Genomic DNA, 17,883 nt, shown 5'->3' on the forward strand with positions numbered 1-17,883 from the left:
GTGCAAAGATCGAATTTCCCCCCTCCGATTCACTGGCTTTGATTTCATTCATTTCTCTAGCTCTCCAGGCTTTGGAGCAAGTGCCTCATTGTGGAATTCCAAGGTTTAAGTGATTGCAAGAAAGGGACAAAAAAAAAAGGGATAAGAATTGCAAGCCTTTCTTTCCTTTGAACTTTTTGTGTGTCTCAGAAATGTCTCTGAAGGTTAATGTCTGCTGCTATCCTTACAGCTCCTTCCCTTAAAAAGGAAAAATAATAATAATGATGATGATAATGATAATCATGTGTTTGGCATTTAATGTTCAGAACAGCCACAGGGAATTGATTTGTTTGGAGATGGAAGCGATGTGGTGGGGGGTGAGGGAGGAGCGAAACTTCAGACCATTTGCCATTTGTCTGCTGTGCAGAGATGCTACACCCCGCTTTAAAAATAACATAAGGCGGCACTCTGGTGCAATGATATATAGCGTGAGGCACAAGCTGTGATCTTTGCAGATGGGGTGTTTTGGAGGAAGGGACGGTCATTTTCGTGCGTGTTTTAATTCATAAAAACCAACAGATCTGTGCCCCGGAAATTTAAGGGGCCATCTGTTTCCCCACAGAGAAATAGCTAAGTGGATTAGTGCTGTTTGCATGTATCCCTGTAGCAAATGGATCACCAGATTTTGGAGAAGGTTGGAGGAACAGGGAGGGGAGGCCTGCAAAGCTAGCCACAGATTCACGCTTTAAAAAAGCAATTTTTTTGGGGGGGGGCACCTGTGCCCAGCCCCAAATCTGATGCCATCAGTGCTGGTGTTCTGCTGTGGCTAATGACAGGTTTGGTGAACATAAACTGCTAGCCATGTGTTGGTCCCAGGCCCATGCAGAAAAGGAAGGTTTTTTAGCTCCTGGTTTGTGCGTTCTTTTGGCTTAGCTGTGCAGCCCTGAAATACAGCCTTTCCTTCTCTCTCTCTCTAAAAAAAGCTGAAATTACATACCCTCCAACATCTTGAGTCCCAAAACCGGGGTGCATATCTTCCCGCCCGAGTCTCATGTGACCCGCCTGAGATCATGGAGCCCCAAAAATGCACTTTTGGGGGTTGTGTTTTCAGGTGCTCCAAAACATAAGATCGCAGCCCCGAAAGAGACCTTTTTTTCTGGGCGAGATCTAGGCACAAAATAACACAAAATAGCAGCACCCAAAATGGCCACCTTGTTTTCGTGCGAGAAAGCAGGATGCCCTGTTTCCCCCCACAACACTTGCAGGGTATGAAGTTAGTTTCATACAGTGGTACCTCGACTTACGAACGACTCGACAACCGAATTTTTCGACTTACGAATGGGGCAAATGGCCGCGCATGTACGAATGTCTCGACATCCGAAAGGAAACCGTGGCGGTTTTAGATAGAGATTTTTCGACTTACGAATTTTTAGATGTGGTTGCTTCGACTTACGAATTTTTCCGTTTCCAATGCATTCCTATGGGAAACCGCGTTTCCAATGGCGCTTTTCGAATTACGAATTTTTCGACCTACGAAGGCGCCTTTGGAACGGATTAAATTCGTAAGTCGAGGCACCACTGTACTTATTTATCACGCTAATTTCCTGCTTTTTCTCCAAGGTGTCTAAATTGTGGAGGTTTATGCCATATTATCTTCTCAGCAGCCCTGTGAAGCGGACTAGGCTGAACAGTAAGGCTGACTAGCAAAGTGGGCCCCATCTTCTCCATAAATTTAGAACACAACTTTAAACAGTCATGGCTCCCCCCCACCCACCCAAAGAATCATGGGAACTGTAGTTTGTTAAGGATGCTGAGAGTTGTTAGGAAGTTCCTTTGTTTCCCTCACACAGCTATGATTCCCAGAGCGGCTTCCCAGGGGACTCTGGGAATTGGAGCTCTGAGAGGGCAATGAAGGGATCTCCAAACAACACCCAATAACCTTAGCAAACTACAATTCCCAGGATTCTTTGGGGCAGGGGAAGCAAATGGGGCTTAATTTCCCCGATTTGCACTTGAGTGGGGAACCTGAGCCTGACTCCCCTTGTTCAAACTGAACAGGAATCTGAAGAGGTGAGGAACTTTTGTCAGCCTCAGGGTATCACAAGTTGGTAAATACAATACAGTGCCGTGCAGGGGAAAAAATAGTCTGGTAAGACTGCTGTCTGGAAGGATCAAAGAAAACATGAGGTTTATTGCTCTAGGAAATAAAGACATTTTAATGCAAAGGTTTCACCTGTGGCCAAGGCAGAGCAAAGAAGTTAACACTAGCACATGCTAGCTCATTCTGACACCGACTGACTTAGAGAAGAAGCAGGAGAAAGCTAGTAAAGGAAGGGATTTGCTTCACCAACAATTAGTAATGAAAAAAGGAGGAATCGGAGAGGAGGAATTCGGTGAGGAGGAGGAGGAGGAGGAGGTTTCCTTTTGGTCCTTGCCCCTCCACTGGTAGTTTATTACAAGTATTGTTGATTTACTCTGAAAGGAGGCAAAGTCCCCAAACACTCAGCCTCTCCGTGCCCTGAAAAAAACCAACAACCACAGCATTATTGTATTGCCTTGCTGTTGCAATGGTTTGACTCTCCGGGATTCAAAGAACCCCTCTTTTTGTGTGGTGAACCTTTTGCTTCCTGTGAGGGCGGGAGCAAAACTTCAAACCGTGTAATGATTCCTTTAAAAACAAACAAACAAGCAAACAAACAAACAAACAAACAAGCAACCTGGGGAGTCTGCAGTTTTAAAGTGAGAAGCAGTGTGTTTGTTTGTTTGTTTGTTTGTTTGTGTGCATGTGGAGCTGCTTAAACTCCCCCCCCCTGCCATTCATTTCTGGCCAAATAACTCCCCTCCCAATATAATTCCCTGCTGCTGGGTTCTAGCTGCTTATTCAACCTGTAACTGTGCAAGGGGAGTGGATATGTCCCAGGGAGGGAGAGGGAGATTCTGAGTATCAAAATAGCTTACCAGAAAGGGGTTAAGCACACTCAGCTCCTGCTATCCGCTCAGCTTTCCAAGGCTGCTTCTCAGTTTTAAAATGCCACCCCCTCCTGGAACATCACTATATTGGATTCCCTCCTTTGTCACCTGAGGTGGGCTGGGCCAGAAAGAGCTATACCATGTGGTTTGCGACCTGGACATTTGAATAGACCCCAGATCCCATCGCCATGCTTGCAGATTAGTCTTGCAGAGGAGCAACGGAGGGGTACAGATTTTCTTCAGGGAGCATTTACAGACACTCACTCTTTTCTGGCGCAGATTCGATCACGTTCTACAAATTCGGGTTGCACAATTATAGCTTATTGTTATATCAATCAATTGATATGAAATCTTGTTTCATATCAATACATTCTACCTCCATGGTTGGAGGCAGTGAAGGCAGATCATATATAGTTTAAATTTCTATTAATATTTGATTGGTTTTTAAAAATTATTATTATTAGTTCCATGTTTTTAGCTGTTCTTATTTTATTTGGCAGCTGCCTTGAGATGCTGTCAGGGGAGAAGGTGGGGTATAAATAAATATATGATAATAATAACATAACATAACATAACAACAAACACAATACAACACAACACAACATGATAATAAACATTCATCTAGTAACTTAAAGGGCTTGTTTGTATGGTTCATTCTAGAACAGAATGGTACAGTCCTCTTCAGTCTGTAGAAATCTGATATGCAGGAGAAATTATCATTATTAACTTGCCTGTTTATAAGATTACTTACCTGCCATTCACCATAAGGTACCAGTAAGGGTTGCGAGAATATAATAGCACAACAGAAAACCGAATAAAACAGTTGACAGATTATTTTAAAAAATAAAACAATTCCCAACACAACAGCACAGTATAGGTTCAACAAAACAGAAAAAGGTAGGTGCCACAAAATTGCTGGTCTAAGGCAACAACTGAGTGTCTTGTGAAGTAGAAAAATCCCTTGCACGTAGAAAGCTAGCCTCTCCTGGAGAAGTGTCTTGGCCTGACCTTCTCCCTGATGTGCTAGTTTTCCACATGCAAGGAGATTTCCTATTTTTTCTTTTTATGGAGGAGATGCACCTTCTTAGTATGTTTGCAAATTCCTCCCACCCCTTTGCAAAGGAGCTGCCCTTGGATTAAGGGTGAAAGTATTGTAGCGAAGCATTGTTGGGAAGCTTTAATCGCTGCACCTACCAGTGACTGAGCCTGGCACCACAGGGTGCAACGTTGAGAGATGACAACTGCCAGCTCCTTGCAGTTCTCTCCATCAAGCCTGTCAACAGGGTGTCATGTTCCTTGAACTTTAGGGATGGAGGTGTTTGTGATGAGAAGAAGAAGAAGAAGAAGAAGAAGAAGAAGAAGAAGAAGAAGAAGAAGAAGAAGAAGAAGAAGAAGAAGAAGAAGAAGAAGGGATTTGATATCCTGCTTTATCACTACCCGAAGGAGTCTCAAAGTGGCTAACAATCTCTTTTTCCTTCCTCCCCCACAACAAACACTCTGTGAGGTGAGTGAGGCTGAGAGACTTCAGAGAAGTGTGACTAGCCCAAGGTCACCCAGCAGCTGCATGTGGAGGAGCAGAGACGCGAACCCGGTTTACCAGATTACGAGTCGACCGCTCTTAACCACTACACCACACTGGCTCTGAGCAGAGCAAGCACCTGGTTCTGGCAAATGGCAGCCAAACCTTTATCCCACCTTCCAAATCTGCATCCTTTCAGTGGCATATCTGATCTGTAAGGTAAAGGTAAAGGGGACCCCTGACCATTAGGTCCAGTTGTGACCGACTCTGGGGTTGTGCGCTCATCTCGCATTATTGGCCGAGGGAGCCGGCGTATAGCTTCCAGGTCATGTGGCCAGCATGACAAAGCCGCTTCTGGCAAACCAGAGCAGCACATGGAAACGCCGTTTACCTTCCCACTGTAGCGGTTCCTATTTATCTACTTGCATTTTTTGACGTGCTTTTGAACTGCTAGGTTGGCAGGAGCTGGGACCAAGCAACGGGAGCTCACCCCGTCACAGGGTTTCGAACCACCGACCTTCTGATCAGCAAGCCCTAATGGGCCTTAAATATTTGGCCATGCTCAGCAGGGTTCTTGGAAGTTGGAGCCTGAAATGTGTGTCAATATAATCTTAGCAGTGGCATTTATTTTATTTCTAAGCAGCATCCAAAGCAGTAAAAAATATCAGTAAAAGCAGTTAAAAAACAAATATCTGAAACATTTTTTAAAAAATTAAAATCAAGCAAGAAGCTAAAAGCCAGATTAAAAACTCGTGGCAGCATTCTTTATGTCTGGGAAGGCAGCCTAAACAAAAATGTTTTTAGCAGGTCTCACACAGCCCCGCAGCTGATCAGTTTGTGCACAAGCTTCTCAAAAACTCGGCCCCAAACCATCTGATTTATAGCTAGCTAGCTAGCCTGTGTGGCTTGCCCAAGTGACTACTGTGCAGATCATTCATTAGCCACCCCCTCCCAATGCCTCACTTTCTCAAAACAATGTCCCACATCAAAGAAGGTACCCAGCACTATCACTTTACCTCCCCATTGATTAAGACATCAAAGGCTGTTCTCATGCCATCAAAGAACGTAACAGGAGATGATAAGGGAAAGCAACAAGAGGCAGGAGGGGTAACCATGTTACATCACTAGCTCCTCGAAATACAATTTATCTTCCAGATAGATTGCCCATACAGACTCCATGGGGCCTGATCCAGCAGACAGTTTAATTGAATGATAGAGGTGGAAGGGATCCCGAGGATCATCTAGTCCAACCCCTTGCAATGCAGGGATATGCAGTTGTCCCTTAACTGGGATCGAACCTGCAACCTTGGCATGATCAGCACCGTGTTCTTAAGTTCTCAGTTTAATTTGAAACCGCTCATTCACGAGCTTAACTGAACTGAGAGCTCTCTTTTGCTTCTCGCTTCCAGGTCTTGGTCCCCGGCACCATTTGCTCTCCTCGTTCCCCCGCACGACGCTCCGCCAGGATGGGCCCCCATCCGATGGGCTTTCCCGCCTGCCTCTCCATCTGCCTCTTCCTGCTCAGCTCCTGCAGTCCGCAATGCCTCGCTTTTTGGGAGGCGGAGGGGCGGCCCGCGAGACAACTACGTCAGGCCTTTCCAGAAGACCCCGGAAACGTGAGCGTCCCGGTTCCAGAAAGCCCCTTCAGCTCACCCGCGCAAGCAGCCAGCAGTGCGACTTCCGGAAGCCTCTACAAAGGCGCCACAGTTGAGCCAACCGGGGAGCCGCTAAACACTGCCACCACCATCAAAGCCACGCTGCCAACCAGCCTGGGTGCTCAAGGTCCTCCAGGGCGCCAGGGTTTGAGTGTTGACGCCACGGCTGCAACCCCAGCGGTGGGTGGCAGCGAGCAGCAGTTGGATCCCAGTGTTCCCAGTAAAGAACTGGGGAGCAGCGAGCAAAGCGAAGTCCTGCTCACCCCGGTTGTGACTGCTCCAGACCCGAATGCGAGGGCTGTTGGGCTCAGCACTACCGCAGGAGAGCTGGTGGAGGGTGGCGGGGGAGGAGACAGGCTCGGTTCAATGGTGGACGTTTTCGCGCCAGACGTCTTGGAAGGAGGCAGAAGCGCCACATGGCAACCGGCCACGGAAGAAGCGCACATTTCCGAAACGATAGCCAGCGGCCGCTCCGTGACTCCTTCCCCTCCAGTGGGTCAGTACGTTGATTCTGAGCAAGGGCCAGACAGAGACGCCCCCTCGGTTTTGAGAGGCACAGAGGGTCCTGCGAGACCTGCTTTGGCTCCGGCTGACGCCGCCTCGGGTTTGCAAGTGGGGATCTCCACGGAAAGGGAGCTCTTGGAAGGCGTTCCTGGTGCCGTGGCGACTGTCACACCACAAAGTGATGACTGGGATGATACAAAATTTGGGCCCGCCAGTCGGCTGAATGCTCTGAGACCCGTGACGGGGCTTTATCCCGCCGTGGGGGGAGAGGAAGAGGAAGACGATGTGAAGAAGGCCCTGCCGCCGCCGAGATTATCGGCAGCCGCGCCGAAAGGAAGTGAAAATGTTCAGACCGGGTTGGGCCTGGCGTCCGTGCCAAGCGGGGAGCCCACCTCGCCCTCTGCCAGCCTGGATCCTGCCCGTGTTGCTGGCCCGCCAGTGAAAGCTGCAGCCCCCTCTGGGAGTGCAGTGGAAAATGGAGAGCCTGTTGCCACTTCCCATTCCAGATCCCTTGCAGGGACCACCGCTACGACGGACGCGACCAAATCAGACGTCTTCCAAACCCCGAGAGATCTGTCAAGAGGTAAATAAATTCCTCCTTTTGCTTTCAGATTATTTGGTAAGCGTCCCTATCCCGCCTTCCCTCAAAGCTGCTCAATGGGGCATATACAATCCTGCCCCCTCCCCATTTTATCCTCACAGCAGCCCAGTGGGATGGGTTATGTTGAGCGGTGGTTACTGGCCCGAGGTTGCCCAGTGAGCTTCATGGCCAAGAGGGGAGATTGGAACCCTGGCCTTCCGGGTCCTTACCCAGCACTCTAACCATTACACCACACTCCTCCTACTCGGCAGTTCTTTTTTCAAGAAGGGCTTGGAATAAAGAGCTATTGACATGAGAGGACTTGGCCTACATTGCCATCAGGCAATGAGATTGCCTCCTTGGGATGCGGGTGGCGCTGTGGTCTAAACCACTGAGTCTCTTGAGCTGGCCGATCAGAAGGTTGGCGGTTCAAATCCCCGCGATGGGGTGAGCTCCCGTTGCTCTGCCCCAGCTCCTGCCAACCTAGCAGTTCGAAAGCATGACAGTGCAAGTAGATAAATAGGTCCCACTGCGGCGGGAAGGTAAACAGTGTTTTTGTGCGCTCTGGTTTCCGTCACAATGTCTTGCCCGTTGCCGCAGAAGCAGTTTAGTCCTGCTGGCCACATGACCCAGAGAGCTGTCTGTGGACAAACCTGAAAGTGAGATGAACGCCGCAACTCCAAAGCGCCTTTGACTGGACTTAGCCATCCAGGGGTCCTTTACCTTTTTTTTTACCTACACTTTGTAACTCCCTGCCTGTTGATATCAGGGCCAGGTGTCTTCAGTGTGCCCTTTCCATGCCTGTTAACGATGTTGTTGTTTAGGAAGCCTGCCCAGGTTTTGAGAAAGCTGACATGTGATTTAATCTGTTTTTAGTCTATTGGAGTTTTAGCTTTAATATATATATATATATATATATATATATATATATATATATATATAATTCCGGTTGATTTTATTGTTCTATCTGTTTTGTAAACCGTTTTGAGGGTTTTTTTTTTTTTTTTACAACCAAGTGGCATATAAATTTTATGAAATGAGCAAATAAATAAATAAATAAACCTTCCTTCCTCCGTGTCCCTTATCTGCCCAAAATGATCAGAAGAGATTTTATCTTCTTTGGGCCTCTTCCTTGATTCCATTCCCTGTTTGCTGGCCGAGGTCTGGCACCGGAGCCAAGAGTTTTGCTTTGGTGTCCCAGACTTCCTGTCTAGCTGGACTCTTTGGTTTTTGACCTGTATTATAACATGGTTACTGCCAGCATTTGCTCATTCATTGGCCCAGATTGCTCAATAGAGGGTGTGTTCACATTACTGCCTCCAAGGGGTAAGTTGCTGGGCTTTGGTTTTTTTTGGTGTGTTTCACAGCTCCTTTCTGCTCACATCAGCACAGCTTCATTAGTGTCGGATTCATTTCTGCGCGTGCCAGAGAATGTTGACAGGGCGGGGATGCCGTTTATCCCATTGAAAAGTGTCCACACCTTGGCTAGAGGTGAATTAGGCTCAAGGACTCCAATTGTTGTGAAGCTGGTTGGAGAAACAACCAATAGAGATGTATGCATTTTGGATAATGTCCTGTTGACACAGACTAAAAACCTAGCCCTGGAAATGCAGTGAGTGCTCAGTAAATGGTTGTGGTTTGACTGTCAGACTAAGACCTGGGAGACCAGGGTTCAAATCCCACCTCGGCCATGAAGCTCACTGGGTGACCTAAGGGCCAGCCCCTCACTCTCAGCCTAACCTACCTTGCAGGGTTTTTGTGATAATAAAAATGGGGAGGGGGGGGGGAAAGAAAATGATGCACGGCACCCTGAGCTACTTGGAGGAAAAGTGGAATATAAATGAAAAACTAAACTGACAAATAAATCTTAGCTTAGTTAGAGAGTGCAATCTGAACCATGTCTACTCAAAAGCCACTCCTGCTGAATTTGTTGAGGGTAGGATAAGTGGTGTTAGGTTTTCAGCCTACAGCTCCCAGGATTCCTGATGCAGGAAACAGAAGCTGGTCAATAGGATGGCTAGGGCATATATTTTGGTTCCCCTAAAGTTTCATTTGCCTGATTCCTGAAGAAGGGGCAGGGGAGCTTTTAAAAATTCTGGCAAGTTTGAATTTTTAGCCGGCTGCCACAATCAGATGCTGTTCTGGCAGGAGGAAGAGAACTTTTTTTTTTTTTTGACCTTCAGATTCTGCATTCTGGAGCAATTGCTGTCGCTGTGGAATTTTTCCTGCAGGCTGCACAGAACTTCTGCAGCCTCGATCCAGTGTTTTTCTGGCTATTTCTATGCCACTGCAGTCAGCTAGTTTGGGCAGGCCCAGGTTCTGGCGGCGGCCAGCTGCTTTGACGGAAATGTCCCCAAATGAATAATAATAATAAAAACACTGGAAAAGTGTCATTGCAGGAGGGGAGCCTCAGTCACGCTAGGCTCTGACGCAGCTGGCAATCGCTGCCATCTGTCTTGCTCTCGCTTTCCGGAGGGGAGTCCGGGTGATCAATGGAGACCATGTGGGTGTGAGGATATTGGAGCATAAAATGCACAGGTCCGGGAAAGGAAATGGCACAACCTGACTCGGCTACTGCTGCTTCTGCGGCAGGAGGAGTATTTCAGCCAACGCTTGCTGCAAGAATAAAAAGGGGGGAAATTCCTGCCAACTTCTTACACATGTTGTCTCCTGTACAATGTGCATAGGGGATAAATTTGAACCCCAAAGAACCCCACATTGAAGGCTCCATGCGGCTGGAGAGCACTCCCCAAGCTTCTTCTTCTTTGGCGATCCCTCGTAGGCGAGTAAGATTGTCTTCCATAAACACAGTTTTAGCAGTGAGTCCATAAGTGACTGTGGAGGCCAATTCTGGATCCATACGTCCTTCCACAGTGGGGACACGTCCTTCCACAGTGGGGACATAGGTTTCCGGGCGGGAGTTGCTCACAGTGAGGGTTTGCCAAGTGTGCCTTCCTCTTAGCGCGTTTCTCCCTTGCGTCCTGAGTTCGAGCATCTTCAAAGCCCATGACACCTTTGGTCAAGGCTGTTCTCCAACTGGAGCGCTCGCAGGCCAGTGTTTCCCAGTTGTCAGTGTTTATACTACATTTTTAAACATTTGCCTTGAGAGAGTGTTTATACCTCTTTTGTTGACCACCAGCATCATTACGCTTTCCATTTTTAAGTTCAGAATAGTTGCTTTGAAAGATGATGAACCTCTTTTGTTGACCACCAGCATTACGCTTTCCATTTTAAAATTCGGAAGAGGGTAGTTGCGCCCCAAGTATCACCTTCTGGAAATGTCTATCCAAGTAGGACCGGAAACCACTGCAAAGCCATGCCACCCACCCCTAGTTTGGACTGCTGCTCCAGAAGGGTACCATGGCCGATGGTATCGAAAGCTGCTGAGAGGTTGAGGAGAATTAACAGGGACCCATCATACAGGGCGAGCAAAGCAGTTTCGGTGCCAAAACCGGGCCTAAACCCTGATTGAAATGGACCTAGGAAATCAGATTCCTCCAAATACATTTTAAAAAGAATAAAAAAATGAATGAATGAATGAATGAATGAATGAATAAGGGTGCTCTAAATGCATTTGGCTTTCCCTAAATGGGTTTGTCCCGTAACAGATATTTTATCTTCTTCTGTGTTTCCCACCCCACCCCCGCCAGGGATTACTCCTGGGGCAGCAACATCCTTCCACGAAGCGGATGCCGTGCTTCTTCCAGCTGTGACACAAGGCGACTTTAGCACCCAGCAAGCCACAGGGCCAGAGAGGGTGATGGAGGGAGAAACACCGACAGTTTTCAGAATCTCCCAGCTGCCAGAAGACTCTGTGGCTGCTGCTTCCCCCCTTGCCACCCATTTGCCTGCTCTTAAAACACCGGATGCAAAAGGTTGGTAGGCTTTTCTATCGTTCTTCTTGGCCATGACTCCATAATAATCATATTACTTTTATTATTTATACCCTGCCCATCTGGCTGGGTTGCCCCAGCCACTCTGGGCAGCTTCCAATACATGCAAAAACATGATAAACCAGCAAACCAGCAAACCAAAAAAACCACTTCTTGATACATGGTACAGCTCACAACTTCTGTTATAAGAAAAATACTGTTCACTTTCCCTTATGGGGTATCTAAGAGCCCGTATAGAGTCCTTATGTAGGTTCTCTATCGGTAGGAGAAAATAACAGAGGCCAACCAGAGAATATTGAGAAGCAAAGCAGCTAGCAAGCCTGATCTTTATTAAACTGTTACAACAGGGTCCCCCGCTCACCCCATGCAGGGAGGGAGGAGAGGAACTCAGAACAATGGTGCGCAAGCTTTTATATAGACATTTGAAATTTGCCTACCTTGGAGCTCAAGCGCCCTCCAAAACACCATACATACATCACAGAAAGAGGTGGTCTCCAGCAGAAATTTGAGTGTGTTGCTTCTCTCCTGCCTGCCAGGGTACCTAATAATGCCTTATTGTCTGAATGCCTTTTCCGGGTAGCCTGGCCATTCCTTGGAGATGGTAAATACTTAGTTCCTGAATCTCTTGCTCACATTGATAATGTGCTCAGCTTAACAGATACTTGTCAGACTGTATTTACAGGGAGGTGCAAGCCCTTGCAGTCCAAGGAAAATTGGAAAGCTTTTCCCATTTCCTTCCTCCTTGCAGAGAAATATTTGAGGTCAATTTGGGAAAGTCAAAATGGCTTCAGGATTGTTCTCCTGTACTATTTCAGAAACATGGTTTGTATACTTATGTATGTGTTTGCTTTGTGCATTTGAACATTTATTTTTTATATATACAAGACCTTAGCATTCCTATAACACTTGCATGCAGAATCTCCCAGGCCTGACCGCTGACCTTTCCAGGTGAAAAAAAAGATCTCGGGTAGAATCATAGAATCGTAGAGTTGGAAGAGACCACAAGGGCCATCCAGTCCAACCCCCTGCCAAGCAGGAAACACCATCAAAGCATTCTTGACATATGCCTGTCAAGCCTCTGCTTAAAGACCTCCAAAGAAGGAGGCTCCACCACACTCCTTGGTAGCAAATCCCACTGCCGAACAGCTCTTACTGTCAGGAAGTTCTTTCTAATGTTTAGGTGGAATCTTCTTTCTTGTAGTTTGAATCCATTGCTCCATGTCCGCTTCTCTGGGTAGGAGGTGTGATGGCTGCCTCTCTGCCTGACCGAATCCCTGGAGTGCTGCTAGCAGTCAGCTTGAACCAGGGCCGGGGAACCTCAGGCTTGCAAGTCATGTGTGGCCCTCCAGACCTCTGTGTGGCCCTCAAAACACTTCCCAGGCCACGGACTTCCTTCGTGCTTCTGCTTAACTAAATGTGCCCCCCCCAGCTGGGATCATGCCTCCTGCGTCCCTGGAAGGAAGATAGAGATGTTCTGTGCCAAAGGAAGAAGCCTCTGGCCTTTGCCTGGCTGGAATGTAGCCTGCAGTGCAAAGGTCAGAGTCGCACCCAGTGCTTTGCTTTGCTCCTGAGGTTCCAGTGACGTTGCACATCAGGGAATGTGGGTTTAGGGCTGGGCAAGGCTCCCCACCCCAAGGAATGTATGAGGGATGGGCTGTAGCTCAGAGCTAGAGCATCTGCTTCGCATGCCAAAAGTCCCTGGCATCTCCAGGGAGGGCTGGGAATGTCTCCTGTCTGAAAGCCCTGAATAGCCACTGCCAGTCAGTGTAGACAATATTGAGTTATAATAATATTAATAATAATTTATTACCAGTATCTATACCCATAGCTGCTAAGTCTCCCGTTTCCCCCGGGAAATCCCCGTTTTTCTAGCTGTTCCTAGCTGGAAAAAACGGATTTTTTTGGTTTTTTCCTGGTTTATTCTGGCGTGGCGGCCATTTTGGAACTGGGCGGAGCATGCTCAGAAGTGACTTTTGATTCTGCTTTGCCCAGTTCCAAAATGGCGGCAGCGCTACTTGTGGCCTGCTATTTCCGCCCGGTCCCTTATTTCTCTGACAGCAACTTGGCAGGTATGTATACCCTGCCCATCTGGCTGGGTTTCCCCAGCCACTCTGGGCAGCTCCCAACAGAATATTAAAAACATAATAAAACATCAAACATTAAAAACTTCCCTAAACAGGGCTGCCTTCAAATGTTTTGTAAAAGTCAGTTAGTTGTTTATTTCTGTGACATCTGGTGGGAGAGCGTTCCACAGGGCAGGCGCCACTACTGAGAAGGCCCTCTGCCTGGTTCCCTGGAACCTCACTTACTGCAGGGAGGGAACCGCCAGAAGGCCCTCGGAGCTGGACCTCAGTGTTTGGGTTGAACGATGGGGGTGGAGATGCTCCTTCAGGTATACTGGGGCGAGGCTGCTTAGGGCTTTAAAGGTCAGCACCAACACTTTGAACTGTGCTCGGAAACGTACTGGGAGCCAATGTAGATCTTTCAAGACCGGTGTTATGTGGTCTCGGCGGCCGCTCCCAGTCACCAGTCTAGCTGCCGCATTCTGGATTAGTTGTCGTTTCCGGGTCACCTTCGAAGGTAGCCCCACGTAGAGCGCATTGCAGTAGTCCAAGCGGGAGATAACTAGAGCATGCACCACTCTGGCAAGACAGTCTGCAGGCAGGTAGGGTCTCAGCCTGCGTTACCAGGCCTTCCATGCATGCTGAAAGACTTCAGTTCATTCGGCCTTCCTTCTTTGGTTCTGTATAGCAATTAGGATGCCTCCAACTCTGATTCTATGGCCAAACAAACAAACAAACAGCAACAATATTAGGAAGAACCTTCTGACAATAAGAGTTTTTCGACAGTGGGCCAGACTTCCTTTGGGAGGTCACCTGTCATGGATGCTCTAGTTGAGATTCCTGCATTGTAGGGGGTTGGACTAGATGAGCCTTGGGGGTCTCTTCCAACTCTATGATCCTGTGCAAGAGGTAGTTTCCTACCTCTGCCAGTAATCAATATTCCGTCCCCACCACCGAGCATGCTCAGTTCTTGTCGGGCTGTTTTGAGGGGGTTCCTCCCTTCACTCTTTTAGGGTGTTTCTCCTAAAGATTCTGTGGTACTTCTGCAAGTCTAGAGGTCCCCGCCACCTGCTGATAACTGCGTCTTGTGAGTGCGTGGCACAGTGAGCCAGATCCTTACATTCTGCGCCCCTCGTGTGCTACCTTTGACAGCTGCCAATCATCTTAGCATCCCGACGATGTCATGTGAACCATTTCCCTTCCCCTGTGCAGTTTGAGATCCAGTGATGTGGGCAAAAGCACAGCCCGTTGCAACTGCCAACTCATTTTATGCGCTGGCAGAAGTCCTGGACCCTGCAGGAACAGCTCTGCACACCTGACATCATATAGGATGTCATGCATAGGGCCAAACTGGGTGTCTGGTGCACCGGATTAGGCCCAAGGGCCAGAGTTCCTCCGCCACTGATATAGGATATAGTCCTTCTATTCTCAGCTCCAGCTTCCATCTGCATGTTTCCAAGCTGTAAAGGCAGAGGATCCCATTGAGTGCTGAGCTCGCAGGCCAGCCCAGCGCCTTCCCCAGAGGTTTGGTTCGCTTTGCCTCGCGGTGGACGAAAACAGAACACTTTGGAGAGGGAAAATTTAAAAAAAAACCAAGAGGAGCATCTTTCTTACCGCACTGCTAAAATATTAAAGGAGATGCATTTATAATTAAGCTTGCTGGAAGCAAACTAATTGCGTGGGGACCCTGACGGTAATCTGACCGTGATGGGCCCTTGGTGTGGCTCAGACCGGCTCCTTGGGATCACCAAAAAGAAGACTTTGAAGGTATTTACACACACACACACACACACTGTTTACCCAGGGTTTGCAAGTGAAAATTGCATGTAATTCCTGGTGCTTTGACCCCACTTTAGAGATAAACGTTTTGGCTCATTCCATGTTCTTTTGGCAGATCTGGTGTATTTTAAAACACTTTGAATTGTAGCCTACTATGCAAAGGTAAGAAGGGACCCAGGTGGCACTGTGGTTAAACCACTGAGCCTAGGGCTTGCTGATCAGAAGGTCAGCGGTTCGAATCCCTGTGACGGGGTGAGCTCCCGTTGCTTGGTCCCAGCTCCTGCCAACCTAGCAGTTCGAAAGCACGTCAAAATGCAAATAGATAAATAGGAACTGCTACAGCGGGAAGGTAAACGACGTTTCCGTGTGCTGCTCTGGTTTGCCAGAAGCGGCTTTGTCATGCTGGCCACATGACCTGGAAGCTATACGCCGGCTCCCTCGGCTAATAATGTGAGATGAGCGCGCAACCCCAGAGTCGGTCACGACTGGACCTAATGGTCAGGGGTCCCTTTACCTTTTTTAGAAGCATAGAATGGCAGAGTCGGAAGGGACCCCAACCCCCTGCAATGCAGGAATCTCAACTAGATCATCCATGGCAGGTAGCCACCCAACCTCTGCTTCAAAACCTCCAAGGAAGGAGAATCCACCACCTCCTGAGGGAGACCGTTCCACTGTCAAACAGCTCTTCCTGATGCTTAGTCAGAATCTTCTGTCTTGTAACTTGAATCCATTGGTTTGGATCCTACCCTCCAGAACAGGAGAAAACAAGCATGCTCCCTTGAGATATTTGAAGATGGCTCTCTTATATCTTCTCAGTCTCCTCTTCTCCAGGCAAAACATTCCCAGCACCTTCAGCCATTCCTCAAAAGGCTTGGTTTCCAGACCCTCTTGGTTGCCCTCCTCTGCACACTTTCCAGCTTGTCAACCTCCTCCTTAAACTGTGGTGCCCAGAACTGGACACAGTATTCCAGGTGTGGTCTGACTAAGGCAGAATAGTACTATTACTTCCCTTGACCTTGACACTATATTTCTGTTGATGCAGCCTTGAATAGCATTAGCTTTCCCCCCCTGCTGCATTACACTGTGGACTCATGTTCAGCTTGTGGTCCACCAAGACCCCTAGATCATTTTCACATGTACTGCTAGTAAGCCAGGTGTCCCCCATCCTGTATTTGTGCATCTGGTTCTTCCTGCCTAAGTGCAGAACCTGACATTTGTCCCTATTGAAATTCATTTTGTTAGTTTGGGCCCAGTTCTCCAATCTGTTAAGGTCATCTTGAATTCTCTCTTCTGCAGCATTAGCCACCCCTCCCAGTTTGGTGTCTTCTGCCAATGTGATGAGCATCCCCTTAATTCCGCCATCCGAATCAGTGTTGACTCATGTTCAGCTTGTGATTTGTAAAGACCCCTAGATCACTTTCACATATACTACTGGCAAGCCAGGTGTCTCCCATCTTATATTTGTGCATCTTGGTTTTCCTGCCTAAGTGTTAAACCTTGCTTCCCCTCCCCTATTGAAATGCAATTTGTTAGTTAGGGCATGTTACAACCAAAGGTGGAGGAGCTTTTCGTATTTATCCCACCTGCTGGAAGAATCCAAATGGTCAAGGGCCAAATGGTCAAGGGCCTGGAAACGATGCCTTATGAGGAACGGCTTAGGGAACTGGGTATGTTTAGCCTGGAGAAGAGAAGGTTAAGGGGTGATATGATAGCCATGTTCAAATATATGAAAGGATGTCATATAGAGGAGGAAGAAAGGTTGTTTTCTGCTGCTCCAGAGAAGCGGACACGGAACAATGGATTCAAACTACAAGAAAGAAGATTCCACCTAAACATTAGGAAGAACTTCCTGACAGTAAGAGCTGTTTGGCAGTGGAATTTGCTACCAAGGAGTGTGGTGGAGTCTCCTTCTTTGGAGGTCTTTAAGCAGAGGCTTGACAGGCATATGTCAAGAATGCTTTGATGGTGTTTCCTGCTCGGCAGGGGGTTGGACTGGATGGCCCTTGTGGTCTCTTCCAACTCTATGATTCTACCGTATGATTCTATGATTCCACTGTACTCGATACAATACTGCTCTCCTTACCTATTAACAATTTTTGTTTATAATACCAACACCTGGGACACGTTAACCCTGTTGGCATAACATCCTTTGGCTCTTGCAGAAGTGGGAAAAGCGAAAAAGAGGATGAGTAATGCCTTTCGGTACGTGGGTCTCTGTTGTGTGCTGTGTTTACTCGACTGGTATATGTTTTACGCCTTTATTTTTATTTTTGGTGACTCACTGGTCCCGAATTTTTTTGCTCCCTGTTCCAGCTATTTTGGGATGGCAGCCACGGCGCTTTTATCAAGATACGTGTGCCGGCAGCTGATTCTTTACCCCCCCACCCACCGAAAAAAGCACCACTCAAATCACTAAAGGAAATTAAAAGAAGATAAATGCAGCAAACAAATAATGTGGCTGGCTGCTCCTGAGAAGAGAATGCCAGACTAGGCAGGATGGCTTGGCCTGAACTAGGACGACTGACTCATGATGATGCAAATCCTTTGGGAGAATACTTTGTTCCTAAACTCTAGTAAAGCATAAAGTTGCCTTAGTTAATAGCATCTGTGGGATGTAACCTACTGAGAGCAGTCAAGTACAACATTCCTTGTAATGGTAGAGAAGACATGCGGGGGAATGTTTGGTCCAGCCAGTCAAAAACTGGTGCTGGAGCATCCTTCCTTTGCACATGACTAGAGGTGAGCGTGACCTTACCTGTCCAGGTAACAAAAGGACAAGTCACACAGTACTCTCTCCCTCTTTTTCACTTCCTTCTTTGTTTGACCAGCTTCTTAGCTAGGAATGCTTTGCTAGCTTCTCAGCTAGCAGAAGCACTGGGATTATTCCCCCATATAGGGTAGATCCACATGTACATATTTGTAACTAAGTCTGCCTTCAGGA

The 17,883-nt window shown here is 47.6% G+C and overlaps 1 protein-coding gene across 1 annotated transcript in view; it reads left to right on the forward strand.

The window, feature by feature from the left end:
* Window positions 1-17,883, forward strand: part of ARMH4 (armadillo like helical domain containing 4) — a 43,342-nt gene that overhangs the window by 509 nt on the left and 24,950 nt on the right. The window contains exons 2-3 of the mRNA XM_035103176.2: window positions 5,878-7,210; window positions 10,858-11,082. Coding sequence (XP_034959067.2) covers window positions 5,878-7,210; window positions 10,858-11,082 — 1,558 coding nt within the window. The remainder of the gene's footprint in view (window positions 1-5,877; window positions 7,211-10,857; window positions 11,083-17,883) is intronic.

The sequence above is a fragment of the Zootoca vivipara genome, chromosome 1 (assembly GCF_963506605.1).
Source record: "Zootoca vivipara chromosome 1, rZooViv1.1, whole genome shotgun sequence".
Lineage (NCBI taxonomy): Eukaryota > Metazoa > Chordata > Lepidosauria > Squamata > Lacertidae > Zootoca > Zootoca vivipara.